We start from the raw sequence: 22,370 nt of genomic DNA on the forward strand, positions 1-22,370 counted from the left end.
TGCTGTAGTCTCCTGTTAAAGAAAGGTTTTCTGGCAAGTGCTGAATGTAATCACAGTAAACACATGGAAGCGATTTCTGTGTTCATTTGGAAATAGATTACCATTTTGTAATCTCACCTATGAACCCTCAAAGACAAACTTATTTCTAGATGTAATTGCTTATTGATCTTCCCTCTTTGTGGACAGTCGCATAACAAAGTTAATTTGTACACCCAGCAAATCCAGGATTAACCTTCAAGCAATGAAATAATTTTACAAATCAATAGGTCATTTATCTTAGCATGGTTAATGAAGGTTAAAGAAGTAACAGTAAAGTGAGTTTTGTGCAGTGTAGGCTGCACTGTGCATGTGGTTGTCCAGGTCTAGATGAAAGCTTTGCCTTTGTTGCACCCCAATTTTCGCCCTGCCCAAGGCCCCTTACCACCAACCCTTTCCCAAGTACACTAATGGATTCCCTCATTGGGTGTTCTCTCTGAATTTACTGAAGCTGCACTCTCTACTATCAGGCAGCTAGTTGATGAGTATGATAAAAGCAGAGATCAATATAAAGCCCCCAGAAGAAATTCACTGGTAACTGGACTTAGTATATGCTCATGATGACAGTGTAGAGTATCCTGGTCTGAAAAAATGGCTTTGACTCATCAGTACAGAATACTCTAGTATACTGCTTGTATTAGGTTTATTTCATTTGTCCATCTAACCTGTGACATCAAGAAGTAGAATGTGGTTTACATTCAGAAAATACCAAAAAAAAATGGAAAAAGCTTACAATTTGTGGCACATTTTGATGTTACGTATCTGAATTAGGATTTCTTTTCGCTATTACAATGCTATATTCAATTACCTTTCAGCATTCAGAACATTTTAAACTCAAACTCATGTATTTCATCAGTGGCATCACAATAACTTTTCCATGCAGTCTAAACACAGTCCAACTTCAGAAAATCAGCACATTGCCAGTTCAGTATCTTACTATGGAAAGAACAAAGTAAGTTCATTCTAGGTCAGAGGGATGTCATCCACAAACCACATTATCTACATGTACTATCAAACTTCAGATTTTTAAAAACAACTTCATCCATTGGTATTTCTAAGCCACCATTCTTCTTTCATTAATTTTAATACAACTCCTCAGATGGTAATATGGCAGTGACAAATCCTACCATGGTCACCATGGTAGACCCCTACACATGAAATGCTCCTCAGATATGTGGCATAACTGTGCACGTGGCTGTGCTATGTGGGCAGTTTATAGGTGTAAAGACCACAAGCATTTTGCCAAAAAAAGTGGTTCCAAAGCCTATGAACAGGTAGCAGGCTCACCATCAAATATTCACAAGTAAACCTTACAGAAAGAAAATGCATCTTCCTAAGAGACACTCATCATAGGTCAACCACCTAGTAACAAAGGAATGCCCTAAGATGAGAGAACTAATACACAAGGAAACATGCACATATGCAGAGTCATTACTTATGGTGTCTTAAAAAAGAAATGTCAAATAAAATGCAGAATTCCCTAAAGATAACTTTCCTCAACTGAGAAGCTGAAAAGAAACCAATTGCACAGAAGCAAACATGATGCCCTTGCACATACACACAACATGCCTACATCCTGACTGCTGCACACAGGTACCCACACTGACATCTCCAGAAGGACTCAGAAAGGTTGGAAAGTTGTGGAGAAGTGACAAGAAAGAACTGCTTACACACTGAGAGATAAACTCAAGTATTTCCTTCTGGACTGGAAAAGAGATAATGAGGAGGGACGAGTAAAATCAATATACCAATATTCTCCTAACACAGGGAATAGGGTGGATTGAATAAAACAGCCAGGTAACAGGGTCAAAATGAACAGAAGTGCTCCACAGCACCTATGTGAACTGTATAAATCATTGTTTCAGGAAAAGGTCAAAAAGGATTATACAAATGAATGTAGGAGAGACCCACAGCTTGCTGGGAAGTGCCTTGGAAAGTCTAACACTGGTGAATGTAGGAACATGGCTTCATTTGAATGCTTTTTTTGCATCAGTTCCTACCCAGTGTCACAGACAGGTTACTGAACAATCACTAGAGCTTAGAATTGACAGTCTTACCTTCTGGTTACTACAGGGTTCAGTGTATGTCTCATGTAATGTGATGAATGTATCTTGTATTTGATAATTCATCAAATACTGTTCTCCAGTTGTAGCCACTACAATTCAGCAGCTCTCCCACAATAAGTGAAAAAAAGAAAGGCTAGGACCTTAAAGAAGATTTCTTAGGCTTTAAAAATGGAGGAAGGGCAGCTTGAGACTGAGAACTCTGGGTTTACAAAGAAAAAACATCTGATGAACAACAGGTTGATGATCAACCTGCCTGGCAAAGATTCAGGAATACAAGTGCTTAACTTTTAAAGTCCTATAGATAAAACTAATGAACAATCTGAAGGAGACACTGCTGACTTTTCTCAGCAGTTTTTCCTTGTTCTTCCCCATCCAAAGCTATGAGTTTATTCTTTACTCAGGAACAAACATTAAGGCATCCTAACTATGTGGTATTAAAAAGACTGGCCAAGAAACAGATACTTGTTTTTTAGTACCTATTGAATTTCTTTCACTACCAGCAATTATTAATTAGCCTGGAGAAGGAAAGAGAAGATATCTGCTCACTTCAGTGCTACTAAGAAGTTCCTAATAATGATGCAGATGTTTCCAAATAGAAAGTGGATGGGATGCCCAGATGTCTTTCATTGTCATATTTTTCCAAGCAGCTTGACAAACTTCAGATGTAAAAAATAAATATGAATGATGAGTCTGTCTTGCCAGCAAAAATAAAAAGCATGTTTGACAAAAAAGCAAACAAAGCAAATCTGAGGAGGTCAGAGCTTTGTCAGCCTTTGTCCAATTAAGGTAGTTTATAATCAGCCATGCGAACATTGTATGGCATTACAAGAACTGAACTGCTGGTCACTCAGACACCTGACTCTTTTAATTGATTTATCTCACCTTGTGTTCCCTGTTGAAGAGCAACTGTTAAGAAAAGGAACACTTATTTTCTTCTCTAGTAGTTAATGTTCTGGGCATCAGAAATCTGGAATCTCTGAAGTGCTGGAAGTAATGAAAATATATCATTACTTATTCTTGGCAGGGAAACTCTGCAAACTGATTAAGAAAAAGGACTTGAAATAAATCAAGAATCAGCCCTGTGAAAGCAAATTGAGAAATACCATAAAAATAGCAAACCCCAGACACAAATGCATCTGTTTGCAAATTCACTTGCAGTCAGCAATGAAAAAAAAATATTTTGTTTTGTTTTGTTTTGGAAGAAGCTGAGAAGAACCCAGTTTTATCTGGTACAGCTAAGGTCTGCTAAGGACAAACTATTAATTACATGGTTCCTCAATGCTTCCTAAGCATTTGTTAGAGTTTTTAATTAATATATATATATTTAAATGTCCTTGGCTTCTGCTGTTGTAACAGCTCTATGAAAGAAATACAGTTTTCTCCAAATACTAATAGAATCTATGATGATATTAATTACATTTGACTTACAACCCACTGACCATACTAAGATAACCTTCTAAGATATTTTTCAGGGATTTTCAAAACAGCTGTTGCCACAGATCAAATTAAAGCAACAGATATACCTCAAATTAGGCTCAGTCAAGAAGTATCTGGTCAACGTTAGCTTACTATTCACCAAAGCTGGTGAATATTTCTATAAGTTTTAAAACAGGAAACCAATCGGGAGAAAATACCAAGAGAGAAAGAAAGCACATAAGGAAAATTTACAAGCATGCTGTATCTCACACTTGAAATCTGAATCAGCTGAGTATTAACATTGCTTCCACATGGAAAGGGTCACGCGTGCAAACTGAGCAATGCAGACTTGTTATTTATAATCTGCAGAAAATCAAGAGCGTGACACTTGACTCCCATAAGTGCATGGGTGCAAAGGAGCAAGCATCTTGGACGTGACGCATCCGGAAATGTTCGACAACATGAATTTCAAGTTAAGCTTGATGTATTCACTCAGTGTTATGAGAACACCTGGAAAACATTAATGTTGAGTTTAACCCTTGAAAGCCTAGGAGGCAGCATAGTTTAACATCAAAACTGCTCCACCTTGGTAGGTGCTCTCAAACACTGTTTGCTCAGTGCTGGCACAGACAGCAGGGACAGCAGTGCCCAGACCAGGCCTGGCAGACCCCCAGGGGCAGCAGGCCACGTGCAGGCTAGTTTGGCCAGCCCAAGCATATCGTCTTCAGGAAGGCCGTGGTACGCATACCACAGTTTGTACGCATAGCTGAGGAAATAAAAAGCTCCAGTTTTACTCTGGGACTGCTTCACAAAGAACTCATCTCGCAGACAAAAATGCTGATGGCATCCCTTTCTGTTACAAGCAAGTTGAAAAAAATAATGAAGAATCTTTATCATCAAATCACAGATACTCAAAAAAGTCAAATGAACATCCACAAAAAAACGGAACCAAATGACACTGATTATTTCTGGCTGGACTTAGTTAGAAAGTCTAAGATCCCAGTGAAAAACAAATCAACAAGGATGATTTTATGTACTGACTTCTATATTGTAAGAAGGGTAACGCTGACTTGACCTCAAAGAGTTACATAAGTTGCATTTCCAACCATTTTGAGGTGTGAATAGTACTCAAATTCCCAATAAAACGAAATTGTTGCCTTCATTCCCATTGGACAAAATTATTTCTCAACAACAGCTTAAATGTCAAAAAAATTGTAACAAAATAGCAACTATGCCATTTATTCAAGGTTTTTCTGAAAACTGGGGCTATTCTGCTTTTCCCTGACAAGCTTTCCAGGTTAACTCCTCCCATATCACAACAGTAAATGTCTCAGTCCACCTGCCTCTATAGAGCATTCAGCAATTAGAGCAGAATGGCTCTATGCAACAGGGCAACAAACAGATCCATTTCTGAAGTAAACGAGCCCAGGCATGCTATTGCTAGTTCCTGTTATGGAAAAAAACAAAACAAAACAGTGAAGAATCAGACTCTATTCAACGATCTGAAAGAACAAGAGGTACAGAAAGGTGAGCTTGGCTGCTGACAAAAAGGTAGGTAGGTTTATTATGAGTTTTCTTTTTTTTTTTTCCCCCTTTAAGGGGCAATCACCTCAGTACCACAGCCTCTCTGGGTTCGGTTACTCTTGGCAATGCTGGTCTTGTGTTTTTATTTTTTAGTTTTTAAGAGGACAGTAAGGCCTGTGATATTGGCAGGAAGTCTGCAATCATCCCATGAGGTTCTCTCATGCTTTTACATTTCCCAAGGAACTGCTCAGCAGCAGCCTCTCTTCTGCAGTGCCTTCTCTAATCTACGTGCTTGAACATCTCTTTTTCCACAGCAGCATGACTGCTGGGAGAGGCAAGAGGTGGTATGACTCAGCATGCCATGCTGGACAAATGAGCCTTCAATTGAGAACACTTGCTCCCAGCACTTCTATACTGGGCTGCTAGGTAAGCCATTAGCCAGAACCATCATCCTTCTGCACATGCTGACTAGCAATCTGGTCAGTTTTTCATGGTAGCTGCACAGTGCATCCCACATATCTGGTCCAGATTGGGTCCTAAAGGCTTTTCCTGAATCATTACTTCATTCCCACTTGGTCAATTGTTGCAAATAGAAATGGTGAGCTACAGGAAGTAACACCCTAAAAAAACCAATCTGTCAATACCTGCTTGTGCAGATCTTCTCAAAAATAAGCACACCACTTTGCAGTACCTTTGAAATACATTCAAGAAGAGATTGCATCAAAGGGATCAGAGTATATACTAAAGCAGTAAATTATTACTGCATTAACCTTTACATTTCCCTTTTGGGAAAAAGCAAGCCCAAGAACTTCATGATAACATGATTAATAAGATGCTCTAGGGTAGGAAACAGCCACAAACCTGTGGCTGACTATCACACCACTCTGACTTTTGAAAATAATTAACAGAGTTATGACCTGTTGCCTTAATATTGCTAACACATTTATTGCTGAGTAGAGGAAAGCACCACCTCAATTCCTTCTTGGAAGAGAGTGCTTTCTAATGCTTACTCCCATCACCAAAGCAACTAACAATCAGATTGTACTGATGTCACAAATGCTTTTTAATATAGAAGTGACACTAATTTGGACCACTTCATTTAATTCTGTAAGAAAATTTTATTAACACAGGATTTCAGCAAGTGGTAACCCTTTTTAGCTTAGCTGCTCCATGAGTCACTGCCTACTGACAGTCACTACAAAGACATGAACAGAATTTCTTCTGCTGCCTATTATGATAAAGGCAACAATAAAAATCAGGAAAAATCTTTAATTCTATTCTATTCCTGCAGCAAATTAAAAGGCCAGAATCCATCCAATTTTAGCAATAGCTGACCAGTTTGAAAGCAGTAACAGACAGAGCAGCTGTCCATGCATTAAAGTGAAGAAATAGCAGACATACACTCTTGAATTCACCAGTGGGTCTACAAAGCTGTTTTAAGTGGATGAGCAGGTGCACTACCTCTCACTTGGATAACCAGACTTTAATATGTAGCACATTTTCTGTAAGGCTTCTTGTAAAAAAAAGGGTGCTTGTAAAAAGTGCAGGTAACGGTGTACAAAGGGGCTGAGTTAGCTTAAGACATTTTCAGCATCTGAGCAAGATTTCTTCTTCTTCTTCTTTTTTTTTTTTTTCTTTTTTTTTTTTTTTTTTTGGCAGCATGCCTATCCCAGCTTACACCACCCCAGAAAACAACACATCAGAGAAGCACATCCAAATCCCTAACATTTCCCCTGCTCTCAGAGCAGGGCAGACATCAAGCTAGACCAACAGTAATTCATCCATCCTTTGCTTTGGCCCAGCTAAATGAACCCCTGACTGCAGACTCTGCCCACAACCATTCCCTGTCCTCACTAGACAGTATAAGCACATTAATCCAAGTTTCTCCAGGTTCCTGGGTTGACAAGATAGGCCATGCTGAAACATGGGAGAAACTCTTACTCTTTCTTGCCACAGAGTTGTTTGTCATTAACAATAGAAAGGAGAGCTCTTCCTTACATAAGTCATGCATAACCAAATATTTGTGTATGAACTCTCTGAAGTCTTTGAACTGCATCACATGCTGAGCCCCACACAATCACTCTTCCTTGACTCATATAGAGGGCAATAAGAAAAGCAAGGTCAGGAAAGTGCATGTCAACTCAGCCTTCATTAGTCTCATGAGCTATTTTATCTACTTTATCCTGTTCTGGGATAAACCTGCTCTCTGGCATGTTTGTCACTGACTTTGTAGCTGAAGTAGCTGTTTTTTTGTAGGAAGTGTTAATACCCTAAAGGACACAAATAAACCCCCCAAGACATACCAGAGCCTTTACTTAGATATCTCCTCCAGAAATGTTCTCATTTTTCCAAGGAATGTATTTTGAAAAACAGCACTGTCACTCATACTAGCGAGAAAGACACACAAACAAAAAGCTTTCTTAAGCCATTTCTAATGGTACAAGCCAATAAACCTCTTCATCACTCACTGTTTTCTTTGCAAACCACACAGAATTTAACAGAGACTAACACTGATTTCCCACAGGTCACTACATCAGTAGAAGCCAGCTTTTCTTAGATAGCAATTCTCTTTTCCAACTCAAATTGCAGACTCAGACTTGTATGTCTTTTAATAACCTCCAGAATCCTAACTATCTCAACATTCTTATCTCATGTTATTAGAATACTCAAAAGAGTTATTAGGCAAGGCATTCTGGCAAAAAAAAAAAAAAAAAAAAAAAAAAAAAAAATCACTATTTTTACTGCAAACAACAGCTGGGTCATGCTGTTACTCTGGTGTTTTAATATTGCATTTTGGAACGATTTACGTATCTGTAATCTAGAAATGGAGCTGAAGAAACTCAGTCCACTGGAAGCAAAATTAACTGCAAGGATGATTTTCTCATGTTAGTCGTTTCCATATGCATTCCAATCAGCTTCAGTTGCCCAATACTGTGTCATCCTGCCTAAGACTAACAAGACAAGTTTACTCTTACTCATCATCTACATAATGCTTTAGAAGAACAAATGGAAAGATGCAACGAGCTCCACAGGGCATCTTGAAACTCAAAGCACAGTACTGCGAGAGTTACTATGCACGAACCTCATGTGGCCCACAGAGGAAAAGTTCTACCAAAAAGAGCACAGGCTGCCAGTCAGTCCTTGGCATCATCCAAATTGCTCAAAGTACACCCAAGATCAGTTTTGCATCTTAGCTATCATAAATGAAGCATGATGATATGGTATCCAGAAATTTTTGGAAATACCAACTACAGTAAGTTGCACAGTCCCCCTTGGGTTTGGATTCTTACCTTCTTCTGCATTTCTAAAATCTTTGTAAAATATACTGAATAACAAACCAAAATGACAGAAGGTGTCTCACAATAGGAAAAAAAAAGCCAAAATCAATTAACTTAAGGGAAAAAAAGAAAACAGCAACAGTCACTTGTTATGAAAAGTACAATATTGCATTACAGTCTGCTATATTCTCATTAGTTTTCACATAGAAGACATAGACCAAAAAGCCCGTAGAACACACTGATTAAAAAGGAATCTTTTGTTTGTGTGAAGGAAAGCATCTTGAAATGTTCATAATATTACACTTTAATACTAGATCTGTATGAGGCACATGTAAAACACAGAAACAAGAATCTGCCCCCGCATGCTGTAGGAGGATTCATTTCCTCATGTTCCTGACCTTTAATTCAGATAAATTCATCTTCATAAGGCAGCCCTTCTGCTTCCAATTAGTGTGTGTGCTCAGACAAAGACTGTCCTGGTACTCTGGGGTTCAGCAAAGCTTCTCCCTTTTTGTCCAGTTTTACAGCTTAAGGTGAGAGGGGCTGGGGAAGGGCAGATTCCTAACCAGAGCTCGCAGAACTTCAGTGGGCAACCAGCCCTTGTCCCCCTGCTCCCAATGCTGCCTTACCAGCCAACTTCAAAGCATTTAAACCATCTCACCTGTATTCTCCTTACCAAACTCAATAGAAATGAGCTAATCTTCATCTGAACTAAACTTGGTTCTACAGTGCTGTCCAGCACTTGCACAGCAACGGTTCATCTATATAAATATCATCTTTCTCTTCAAAGCTTCTCCTCTCCTTCAAATAATGGGAATTAAAATGGCAGAAGAGAGGAAACCTTGGCAAGAGTTACTTAGTCTTTCAGTGTATCTTAGTGAATCTCATTTGGTGAATCAGGCTGCCCTGAAAAGCATAATCTGCTGCTACTCACATCTGACATAACAGCACTAGTCAACGCAGTGCAGAGGAAAGACTCAAATGCTGGCTAGTGTTTGCTAGTACAGATAAAGCCAGCAACACATTCAGTGTTTAGCATCTCTTTCTCAAATGGAGGCAACAGCAAGTTCCAGGCAATGTCCCTCTCTAACATTATACATAATTGTTCACATTGCTGGATTTGTGTGGAAGAGCACAAAGGGTGGTCCCTATCTTGCTGTGTCTTCACTCATTAGTGTAAGAATATAATCTGTAAACCAAACAGGCTCCTTTCACATGAGAACAGTTGTTTCCAGAATATTTTAAAATTTCTACTGCTCATTATCACCATTTGTCTTTTTTTCTTCTTATGTAATTCAGGTGCTTTAAGTAGCTTTTATTGGGAAGCAGTGTACACTTTGCAATGGCTGCAAAATGCATGTACTGATCTTTCTCTTTCTATTTTTTTATCCCCCCCCCAAATCTTCCCTCATATAGATTTCTGTGTGTGCTTTAATACTCTGGCTTTGGGTGCCTGCAGTGGGAATCAAGCCTTTATCCTTGGTTGTATTTAAGAATAATTTTCCTTTGTTATTGCCAAGAATTAAAGATGACTTAAACAGATGGATGTCCCTAATCCTATCATCGGGAGGTAAGTGTAACCTCCATGACACAGACAAAGTATTTAAGTCACTTTCCAGCACCTTTTGATCCATTCTTCCTGAAGTTTTCTTTCATAAAAAACATTTTACAATCTTTTTTTTCAGTGGTGAGTCTGTGTTCTCTTTCACTTATACACATTTCAAAGCAAACAGGATAAAGCCTGCACAACAGAGACCAGGGATCATACATCTATTTATAATTTTCTTAATTATCTTGATAATTTGAAAGGACTTTCCCCAAGCTGTGCATTGCTCTGGCCTTAACCTCTTTATCACAGCCATGCTGACATGGAGTGCAATAGCCCTGAAGTGGTGTGCTTAACTAATATAAATTCTAAAATGTATCTGGAATATAATTTCTGTATATCTCAGTACTCCTTATAAACTTATCCTTTTAAAATGAAAGATAAGTATTTGTAGCATGTGTTTCTATTCCTAGCTTTGCCATAAACCTTCTGATTGCAGCGCAATCTTGAGTCAGCTATTACCTACACTTTTCACTCCTGCTGCCTAACATGCCATGATTTATGTAAATGCTTTCTGTATATTTACAAAATCTTTAATGCACAGCAATTATTAAGTAAATTTTGATAAGGCATGGCTGGATGGAAACACCCAACTACCTCACAGCCTATGAAATTTTTTGGACATAATATCTGGGGTAATTTTTTCAGAAAGTTGTTATTGCATGAGAGGTAAGCCAGAAATAGGGAAACTCCAATTAGACATTACAGAAAAATAACTCGTAACGTTAAATCAAACACTGGAACCAGGGCCTGGAAAGGTTCTGGGATCTCCATCTGCTAAGATATTGGAAAAGAAGGAACTGCTGAGATACTGTGCTTTGATTCTATGAACTTAAAGATATAGAGACCAAATAGAAACACACAAGGAGCGCTGAGAGATATCACTGAAGACAGCATCTAATACGCAGCCTACAAACAAGGACCTTCAATTCTATCCATTCATGTCACAAACTTTGGATGTTCACCTATGGTAAGAAATGGACTGTATTTTAGTTTCTGAAGCAGGGTTTAATGCACACACAAAGAAACTGGCATTAATCATTGAAATCTGGTAGCTAGATGCTAATTTGCACAGCCCAGCACATGAGGGGAAATACCCAAAGTCCACTGACATAGACTGTGAGGTAGAACACCTCCCTAACCAAACTCTACACCCAATTGTCCAGTTTCTCTATCTGTCTCTGGTGACTTGTTAAAAAAGAAAAGACCAAGACACCTCCCAAGAACAATACAAATCCCAAATTCCATCTGAGAACAAGAGGGTCAAGCCCAGCTGTGAACTCTGAGGGCAAAATACACAAGTCTGAAGCCTCATCATGGTCTAGACCTCAGTGTGAAGAAGACATACAGAGGACACACTTTCTGGCTCATGTTCACCGCTGGCATTCTGGTTTGAGATCAAAGCAAGCATGGCACAGTAGAACCCACCAGCAATACTCTCAGCTTCTTGGTTATATTTTGCAGTTAGCAACGGACTCCACAGTTGTACTGATACTGTATCCAAACAAGTGAGGCTAAATCTAATTCAAGTTATGCTTAACCAGGATGTGACTACACTTCTGTCTGCAATACAAACATGCCCACTCATACCCTTGGAGAGGGCTGTAATTCCATTGCAGCCAAAGACATAATTTGTCTACTTCTATTTCTAGAAGCACGCGATACATTTTTCATTGTTTTCCCTCTCAGTCTTCCTCCTCCACAGTTCTCTTTTTTTCCCCATGCACTGTAAATTCATCCATCATCAACACTCATTTTCCTTTGTACCATGCATACAAAAACAGTGTTGTTGACTACCTTCTCTTTGATTAAGCAAACTGTTATCTTAAAAGCTCACCCAACAAATCTCTATTTAACCAAGAACTTTGATGTACCCTGTTATGTTTCAATTTGACAGAATATGATTTATAAGCAAAATAGAAGGTTGATTTATAAGCAAAAGCTCTAGCAGTTCTGGATAAAGAGAAAAGATGTCTTCAGGTTATTAGCACCAGTACAACTTAAGAGAAGAATGCCTATACCATAATGCAGCATGTCACAAAATGTGTTCCAGTAAGTCCTCATAGAAATCAGTTCTGTCTTTCTCATTATTATTGCACTACAAACTTACACAACATGCTGTGCAGTACCTAAAATATCCTCCATCAGAACACAGGTCATGAGAAATTCTGCTGAGAAAACCTTCAGACACCTTCTGGCATAACAACAATTCTAAGAAACACTAATGTGACTGGGGAAGTGCTCAGGGAGGTCTCTGAAGCAAGCAATAGTCTTTCCCATTCTTCTATCTTCTATTCCAGGCTTTCATTCCCCAGCAACCATGAGCAATTCCCAAATCATTTCTTCCTCTTACATTTTTCCCACCTGGGACAAAGACACTTGAACCCAGTGCCATGGCAACTCCATCATCCATACAAGCACTTTGGTTCTTCAGGGAAAATGAAAATTTTGAAAGGAAGCTGGGAGATAAAGGCTCCTATTTCTTGTTTCCCACTGTTAGGAAGTAATTACAAAAATACTTTAATCTGAAGTGCTCTCTATGTAAGTTGTCTTCTTAAAAAAACACTACATTGTGAAAGGAAAAATAAAATAGGAGAAGTCTGAGTACATTAACATGCTGCCTAACTTCCAAACTAAAGGTTGTTGTCAGTATTATCCTATATGAAAGGAAAGTGCATGGAAAAAATAAAAAAGGAATGAACAGGAGGAAAGATAAATCATATTGTTTGTGATCAGCTCAAGTAGAATATGATCCAAAGCCTGCCTCGTTACCTCACTGGCACAAATCTGAGTCTTCTCACAAACTCCACTGAACTTAAATCAGGCTTCTACATTTTTGAGAAATATGATTTAGATTTTACTTTACCATACTCCCAATTCTGATTCAAAAAAACTTGAAAAGAAGGCCTCCTGGATGCAAATTTGATTCTAGTTCTTCAGTTCTCCACCTGTTGCTATTGCTTCTTGAATGCTTTCAAGGAATACGGTTCATATTCACACATCTTGGTGATGTTTGTCAGCTTACTAATGAAAGAGAACAGATTATTTTCATCTCATCCAGACAGAGTGATATTATAATCCTTTCAAGTCCTTCCAACTCAGGACTGTCCACAGAGTATATCTTTCTGTCTCTAACTGGAACAGTGATAAAATCTTGAAGATTTCTCTAAACGATGTTCTAACATGACACTCTCATATTCTTCTGAGTTTTTTTTCAGCTTTGTATGCATAGCTTGCTCTCCCCTCTTTCCCACAGAACTTCCATCCCCTATATGAAGTCTTTCCATCTTTGTTTCTTTTTGTCCTTAAGACATTATTTGGGACTAACTCATAATGTGAACACTGACCTTGAGTACCTGTAGTACTCAAACAAAATGAGAAGCAAAGATGTTTCGTGTCCTCCTAGGGCAATCTGACATGGAAAAGCCATTAGGACATGATTGTGCACATTCACACCCATGAAGAACTGAAAAATCATCCTGCTCTATGATAGGATTTCCAGACTATACCTGATGGGATGCTCATCTCCGACACTTAAAAGCAAGTCTTCAATGTATTTAGGAAAAAAAGTCCCAAAAGTTGCTTTCCCTCCTAGGGGCCCAGCACTGTCTTCTTGCTGAGCATCAACACTCACAGCAAGCAGACCACTTTCAGATCCCCAGTGACGCTACAGACTTGTGAAATACTATAGCAGAGCATGTGCTTGATGGCATCCTGCAAACAACTGCCCCACAAGGTATGTATGCATTAGTAGGGAATGTCACATCACAGAGCTTTTCATATGGCTTCTAGAACATATCAACTACTTAAAATATTTTCAGAAACGGTGTGCAGCCTTGCATAAATTGTCTTCAAGAAAAGTACTGGATATAGATATATCTCTAGTAGCAACACATAGGAACAGGATTACTCTCTATGCAGCTCACTCATTTCTACCTATCACTAACAGGTCACTTAACGATGGTAACCCATCACAGTTCTAACTGTCCCTTTTTCAACCTGCCAGAGTAATTGATAGCCAAAGGCTGCTGGCTGTGGAAATACCTCCTCCTCTCTCTGCTCATCTATCTCCTTTACTAAAGCTGAAAAGATTTACTAAGACTGTTGGGCTATAAACTCTCACTGGATGTGTTTCTTCTCTACAAAAGATTAGACAAAAGCATGTTGCATTAGCTGGGAATTTCTATGAAATGCAGAAATCCACATGTTTGATTATGCCTGATGAGAAAGCCCTCTGTATTTTCAGCAGCCTGGTTCAACTCACTGTCACTTGCTGTAAGCATCTATCTACTCATTTGTATTCTGCTACCAGGCTCATGATGGTCGATTCTACTTCACTTTTGAGCACAGAGAGAAATTTCCAGTAATTTTCTTACATTCACACAAAAATGAGGATAGTACATATATTTTCCATACCATTTCCATGGCATGGAAATCCTTGTTCTGGGTCATGACTACATTAAACATTATGAGCTGGCCATTTTCACATGGTTTTCTGTGTAACTCTCCTGACCCAGTTTTTCACAAGGAAGAATAACCAAGCCTGTTTTACATTCCCAAGGGAGAAATTCGTTCGATGTTTCCTGATGCTGTGTCACATCCGACTACAGTAAAGTGGTTTTCAATAGTAGGGATTTCCCAGGGGAAGTCTTGGTCATCATCCTGCAGAAGAGGAATAGCTTTCTCTGTCCAAAAGAATTAACTGGCATTAACTACCATGGCATTTCAAACCAGCAAACAAGCTCAGCCAGTGCAATGGAGACTGCAAGTATCAATTCAGGGTGTTTATTCAATATTCAACATCAACTGCTGGGGATGTACTACTTCCTTGCAGGTCCCTTCACTGTCACACATTTGCAGAAGAAAGATCAGTTTCAGAGAAACACGGTAGAACAAAATCAACTGAATTAGTAGGAAGGTTATCTATGTAACAAAAATAACCACTCCATGAAACAAAAATGAATGCTCCTGCCACCAGTCTGTCAAAACATGGAGAAATTACCCATATTTCTCTGATCTCACAGGGTGAGGGTGTAAGCAGATGGGGCATTTTGTAGGGATAAAACAACAACAAAACCCTGCCTGCCATATGCTAGATAAGCACTGCTCTTTATATCAATGAATTAATGCAGTTAATTGAAAACAATCTCTACGCAAAGCAAATGATGAAACCAATATTGCGCACACCATACGCTGTCATTCTCTAAAGTGGCTATTCATAGCCATGGATACGGTAAATAGAAAGAAGCACAAGGTGCAGCTTCAAGGATAAGATTACACTGCTGCCTAAAAGGGAAGGCTAAACCCATAGTAATCAGGCATCCTAATACCTTCTCCAGAAACCCAAATTTATGGTACCCCCTTTCCAAGAAAGCTCGCTGGAACTTTATCACAAATAGCTGGAATACAGAAAAACAGAGAGGTAGATAGAGCATAGATGTGTATCTATCTATCTAAGAGCACAGCACATGAACCAATGAACATACAATTACATTGCAATCATTACTAATATCTTGATCTTGAGCCGGTAATTTTCCTGACTTAAAATTCCTAATATCATTCTTTCCAATTGTTTGAAGAACACAAAATTCCCAAATGTTATAAAATCCTGCAGGAACACCAGATGTCTATATAGCTGGAGTTGGAAGCTTTTCTGACAACAGTATCTTACAAACAAAACTGACTACTTTTAGAGGGAATGCAATGCACTATATACTATTTCATTGTGGTAGAGGGGTTTTAAAGATATTTTCCACTTCACTGACAACAACAATTTTAAGTACTTTTTTAACCTTAGTACCTAGTTTGATGAGTCATCTGTCATCTATGACTAAAAACTTGGATACTTGTCTGTGTTGGCTAAAGATGAGTCTGAATTTCTAAGTCACCAGCAATCTGTATTCCTCATTTCTGCCTATAGCCGAGTGGAGGACAGAGGCAGAAGAAATGAAGAATGATTTCATGAATCTATATAAAGTAGACTGCTTAAACATTGCTGACTGTTTCAAAGCAGCACATCCAGATGTATTTCCTGAAGTCAAATGTGTATAAAAACTTTAAACTGTCAAATGTAATAAAGATTTCCTGTGAACAAGAGTAATGTTTAGTCTTTATTTGATTAGGAGGGCTGCTATGTTAACCCATCACATGGGTTATATGGGAGTTTCCCTCTATGTTAAGAAGTGGATTGACTGTGAAGAGCTATTTCTGAGAAACAGTCATGAACAGGTTGAGAGCTCGTTGGTTCGAATTAGGGACTGGATCAATAAAGGGCAACTGGTGGTCAGACTCTAGTAAAGGCCACGTGATCAAAGGGAACCTGTTGATGAGGCATTCTTGCTTCGGGCTCTCATCTTAATGGAGGACTTCAACCACTCAGAAATCTGCAAGGAAAACAACATGACAACCTGGAAGTGCTCCAGGAGATTCCTGGTGTCCATGGTCAACTTTCTAGTTCAGGTACTGGACATGCCCATCCACCAGAGGTGAATTGGTGCTAGATCTGGTGACCAGTGCAGAAGAGATTGCTAAAGAGGTAAAGATCGGAGGCAGCCTATGTTGCAGCAACCATGCCTGGGAGACCTTGAGGAATGTGGGCCTGGAATAGAGTGGAATCAGGACCCTGAACTTCAGGAGAGCAAACTTCAGGCTATTTGAGAAATTGCTGAATGAGATACCCTGGGAAACTATCCTTAGAGGTAAAGGAACAGTACAGAGCTGGCAGCACTTCAAGGACACCTTTCTGAGAGCACAAGAGCTCTCCATCCCTCAGCAGAAGAAATCAAGCAGAGGAGGCGGGAAACTATTATGGCTGAGTGAGGATTATCATGGCTCATGGCTGAGCCAGGGAACTACCAGCTGGTAAGCCTCACATCTGGTGCCTGGGAAGATCAAGGAACAGATCCTCCTGGAAGAGATGTTAAGGCACATGTGAGATGAGAAGGTGAACCAGTACAGCCAGCATGGCTTCACCAAGGGCAAACCATGCCTGAACAGTGTGGTGGCCTTCTTTGTTGGAGTGACTGCATCAGTGGAGAAAGAAAGAACAAATGATGTTGACTAACTGGACTTGTACAAAGCCTTTGACACCCACACCACATGCTTATCTCTAAATTGGAGAGATATGGATTTGAAGGGTGGCATATTCGGTGGGTAAAGAACTGGTTGGATGGTCACAGTCAGGTTGTTGTCAACAGCTCTATGTCCAAGGCCAATCACAGGTGGGGACTATCTTGGGACCAGTGCTCTTCAATATCTTTATCAACAACACAGGCAGCAGGACTTAGCGTACCCTTAGCAAGTTTGCTGACGGCATCACACTGATGGGTGGCCAGCACCCATGGGTGGGGGGATGTGATTATCCTCCTCTACTCTGTTCTTGTTAGACCCTACCTAGAATACTGTGTCCCAAGTATAGGAGGGATGTGGAGCCACTGGAGCAGGTTCAGAAGGCCAAGAAGATCAAGGGGCTGAAGCATCTTTCTTAATAAAGGAAGGTTGAGCGACTTGGGATTGCTTAGCTTGGAGAAGAGAAGGCTGCAGGGAGACCTCCCTGTGGCCTTCCAGTACTTGTAGGGAGATTATAAACAGGAGAGGGATTGACATTTTACGTAGTCTAATAGTGATAGAACAAAGGGGAATGGCTTAAAACTAAAAGAGGGAAGATTAAGGCTAGACGTTTGGAAGAAATTCTTTACTTGGGGTGGTGAGGCAGCCTCAGGAACAGCTTGTGCAGAGATGCTGTGCATGCCCATCCCTGGAGACACTCAAGGCCAGACTGGATGGGATCCTGGGCAGTCTGATCTGGTGCATGGCAACCAGCCCATGGCTGAGGACTGGAACTGGGTGGGCTTTTAAGGTCCCCTCCAACCTAAATCATTCAATGACTCTACGATTTATAACAGACTGGAAAGTAGTTTGTTTACCTGTGAAAAGGAGAACTTTAGGAGAATTACAGATGAATGGAAGTTCATCACTAGAAGAAAATTCATTTGTCACATTCTAAGAAACCCTCCTGGGAGGAAGTTCAAGATAATGACAGTATCTCAAATATCTATCTACAGTGTTCTCACAAAAGCCCAGGCATGCCATACTGTTATCTACATCATGATTGGCAATGGAGCCAGTGTTCTCATATGTGGGTTACAGAAGAGGTTCTTTGACCACTTTTGAACTGAAAAAAGAGCTGCATTACAAGCAGTTTATCTATTACACTGAACCAATTTGCAAGCCAACAACCAGAGGGAGGTTTTATGTGTTTATTACCTTTCAAAAAGGATGTTTAAAGTCTGCTGTCCAGACACAGTTTACCAAGGCTTGAAGGTTTTTTCTACTTCAGAAGCACAGATCTGGACTTGCCAACACCACTCTGGATGTAAGTCAGCTCACAATAAAGGAAATGACAAAAAAAAAAAAAAAAAAAAAAAAAAAAAAGATAAGAGTTAGATACCACACACACAGAACCAAAAGGCCTGTGAGACTCTGGTTATTTGGCAGAGGAAATTCTTTGACGTTAAATAAGGTTTTGCCCATGAATATAAACTTAGGACTGAAATAGCCTGAGTGTCTTACAGGAATAGAGCTCTGCTAAAAAATGATGGGCAGCAATGTAGTATAAAGCTCTCCCTTTTTCCTATGCTGATAATCTGCATGTGCTACAGGACTGGGTCATACTTTGGCATCACTGAACACTTTCACCCAAGTATAGTTATGTGAGTTATCCACAAATCAGTGAATACTACTTCTACAAACTTAAAATTCAAAACACATTAATCAACAACTTAGTTGCAAACACATTGATACATAAGTGGATGAACAAGACAGCATTCCTTGGTTTTGTATTTTAAATTATGAAAGAAAGAAGAGGGAAAAGATATCTTGCAGATGGCTAGAAAACAAATGCTGCCCAAACCTCTAATTTTCTGCTTTTGTTGCTCTCTTTTCTTTACGTTTTAATAAAAAATGGAAAAAAATAAAAAAAGTTCAGTTGCCTGTACACATTAACTACAGATATATTTTATGTGTGGTCCAAGACAATTCTTCTTCACTCAATGCAGCTCAGGCAAGCCAAAAGGTTGGACAACACCAATACAGAAATATCAGTTAGAGAGTATGAGAAAGTGACAGCTTCGATGGAACTCCCTCATCAGAAGATACTGCCTCAGGTCAACTGACATATACAAACATTCTGTATGAATATTTGTGTAGTACATCAATAAAGCACCTAACTGAATACACAATGAACACAGACGGCTGGACTCTACCATAACTAAAAGTTTGTACTTCTTCATTTTTGCTAGGAGTGAATAGGTTGGTAACCTGGGATCTGTACTGCTCAGCTCTCTATAGCACCAACCAGGCTTAGAGCAATCCTAGAAATGTCACACAGCACTCAACTGTTTCAGTATAAGACTGATAAGCCTTGTACACATGTGGCAGACACCAGCACCTCTTCACCCATATCCTCCACTTCCACTTAAAACAGACTTTTCCAGAGTAACCTGGTGACACAGTAAGTTCCCCTAGTCCAGGAAGAATGTCTACATTTGATCAAGTTCTGCCTTATTTCATGACTTTCCTTTTTCACAGAATATGCTCAAGGTAGCCACACGTGCCTCTGTGGTTCTCAGCTCCCCTCACCAATAAGGGCTGTACTATGTACTGCATAGATTGTTTCCAAACAAACACTCAGCATCATAGAAACAGATCTCCTCTGCCAAAGGATGAAACAAAGCTACCTGTAAGAAACAAGCCTTTTTGGTCTTCTTGATCACAAAGAAGTCAGCTACAGACACATGGCCTTGACACTAAAAAGATCACTACCAGTTACAAAAAGATAGCTGCTGTTCTTAAGGATTCCCATCAATCAAGCAGAAGATCAGAATATGCCGAAGGCATTAAGAGCTTTATGCACTGACCACATGCCAAACAACATTCAAAGACTCACAGTAATCTTCATGCATTACAAACTGCAATTTATAAATTCTTCCACAGAGCTGTGAATAATTGGCCACAGCTATTGCATGTTCTTGCAGCCTTTCCCCATGTTATAACTACTTGGAATTTGCAAAGGTTTCCATGGATTCAAAGCATGTGCAAATAAAGTCTGTGAGTACATGAAGTATGGTAAAGGAAGGAGATGCTGAGTTCACCAATGCAGACCAGGGGCTCCATCATCAAAATGTCTGGTTTGTTGTCTGTCTAGTTTGACTCTGTCAGCCCAACTGACAAAATGGTTTCAAGGTAGAAACACAGCATCAAGCCTGTTATTATTAGCATAAAAGCTCTTTTTTAGCGTCGTTCAGTCACTCACACAACAGAGATGCATGATTTAAATGACCTCATTTGGGTTATCAAAAGTGAAGTACCTTTGGCAGCAGCATAGACCTCAGAGAAATGCTAGGTTTATTAGCCTGTATTATTCAGACTGCTGCTGGTCCCCAAACCTGCTGTGATACTGCCATGACATAGTGCAGCATGGACTTACCTTCTGAAAGACTAATAAAATCCTGATGGGATTTTATTTGAAATGCTTGTCAATTCCTACCTAATTTTTCCAGAGACAAAACTCCAAATCCACACTAAATAATTCAAGTTCATGAGGACTGGTGATGAGGGAGTGCTTACATCCTCTCTGCTTAATATTTGTATCTAATTCTAGTTCTGTGTTGTACTTTTTGCTCTTTTCAAACACTTCTAAGTTGCATGAACAAGTGAACACAAGAAAGTACAGAAGGAATTTGAGAAGCTGAGAGATGTTGAAAAAACCGACTGCAGAAGGGGAATGAAGCTGCTCTTTAATCCACAGCATCAAAAACTTCAGCGTTCCCTATGCAATATGCTGGCTTGTAAACATTCATTTAATATTAAAACAAGGGAAAAAACATGCGCTGGAATGGATTAAAACCACACAATAATTATTCTCAGATAGACCAGACTGTCTTTAAGATTGAGAGTAACTCCAGAATTTGTCAAAGCATATACCCAGTTAAGACAATTGCTTTCAAACTGCATTGACTACAACTCATAGAAGGGGGAAAACAGTATCAGCCGTTGGCACAATTCAGCTATTATCTGGAAAGAAATAAGATCCAAATTTTAAACAGAAGTTGCATAGACAGGCGAACCTTAATAACAACTTAGAATATTCAAGTCATATGAGTATTTCTATTAACATGTCCCATAACATCTTACCATATTAGGCAGAGCTCTGACTTATTTCCACTGAAATCAGTACAAACTTTGCTTTTGGCTTAAGCAGGAACCAAGCATGAATTTTGCAACATTTCTTGAAGAGAACACCTCGTGGCTAGGTTCTGGTCTCCCAGACGCATGCACAAGTGCTGCTCTTGGCAGAGAAAGTGTATACATGACATTGATGTATTTTAGCAAAATATTTAAAAACTGTCTTTTCCAGCAACTCAGTCAAAACTGCCTCTTTCAAAAGGTACAGTAGGCTACAGTTACCTGGAAGAGATTTGTAAACAAGCACACAGGTGTACTGTACCTTCAGTGTGGACATCAGGCAGAGTATCAGTGATATGTTGCACTACAGCTGATCGCCTGTACACCATATGGATTCTTCCCTTTTCCTCTTCCATTTGTTTTCCTCTTTCCAAAGGCTCAATGAAGTATTCATCCTCATCAGTTCTTATCATACCAGCCTGGTAAGGAAGAGAGAAATCACACAAATACATAAGCTGAGAGCCTAATGGCCTTGCCTGTGGCTTTAAAAACAAATATCAACAGAGGTGAAGCATAAAACACTCAGCATATTACTGTATTATAAGTATCAAATTACCAGTGGGTTTCCTTTCTGCAGACTTCCAGCCAGAGGCAATATCCTCTGCATTCTAAGGATGTCCATCTGGCTGAAACCAGCATTCAAAGATAGTAAGAGGAAATCCTGTATACCTATGGATGCATTATGCCACCAAAAAAACAACCAACACCAAAGTCATACAGGAGTTTATCACTTATATGTTATAAACAGCTAATTTGTAATCTGTGTATTATATGCTGAACACTATGTACTGCAATGTCCTGCAAATCCTTAACTCATACACATATTCTGAATCCCTCACAGCTCAGGCTTTTCATTTTACTTAATTAAAACCAGCAGATGTCATACGGTTTCCTACTTAAGCACTCATGGCTCCATCCTCTAACTACATAGCCACTGATGATTCTTCAGAACATTATCTCTTTCACCTGTATAAGCTGTGGAATGGGTTCAGAGGGAAGGCAGATTCATTCTGATGATTGCCACAATTAAACTTGGCTGCAGTCACACCTGCCTCAGTCTGGTTCAAGGGGAAAGAGATTTGAACTCAGGAGGGAAAATTTCTCTGCTTGCACTTGCATATAAATCACAGTAAATATTGGTAAAGGAAATCTGGCAACACACGTGAGGAAACAGTCACTTAGGAAATCCTTAGAAAAGGC

At 39.4% G+C, this 22,370-nt stretch overlaps 1 protein-coding gene across 1 annotated transcript in view; it reads right to left on the bottom strand.

Moving 5' to 3' along the window:
* The window catches only part of ADAMTS3 (ADAM metallopeptidase with thrombospondin type 1 motif 3), a gene marked incomplete at both ends in the record, with an annotated part of 128,889 nt that overhangs the window by 65,807 nt on the left and 40,712 nt on the right, over positions 1-22,370 (bottom strand). The window contains one exon of the mRNA XM_079534710.1: positions 21,433-21,589. Coding sequence (XP_079390836.1) covers positions 21,433-21,589 — 157 coding nt within the window. The remainder of the gene's footprint in view (positions 1-21,432; positions 21,590-22,370) is intronic.

The sequence above is a fragment of the Tetrao urogallus genome (genome assembly GCF_951394365.1).
Source record: "Tetrao urogallus genome assembly, chromosome: 4".
NCBI lineage: Eukaryota > Metazoa > Chordata > Aves > Galliformes > Phasianidae > Tetrao > Tetrao urogallus.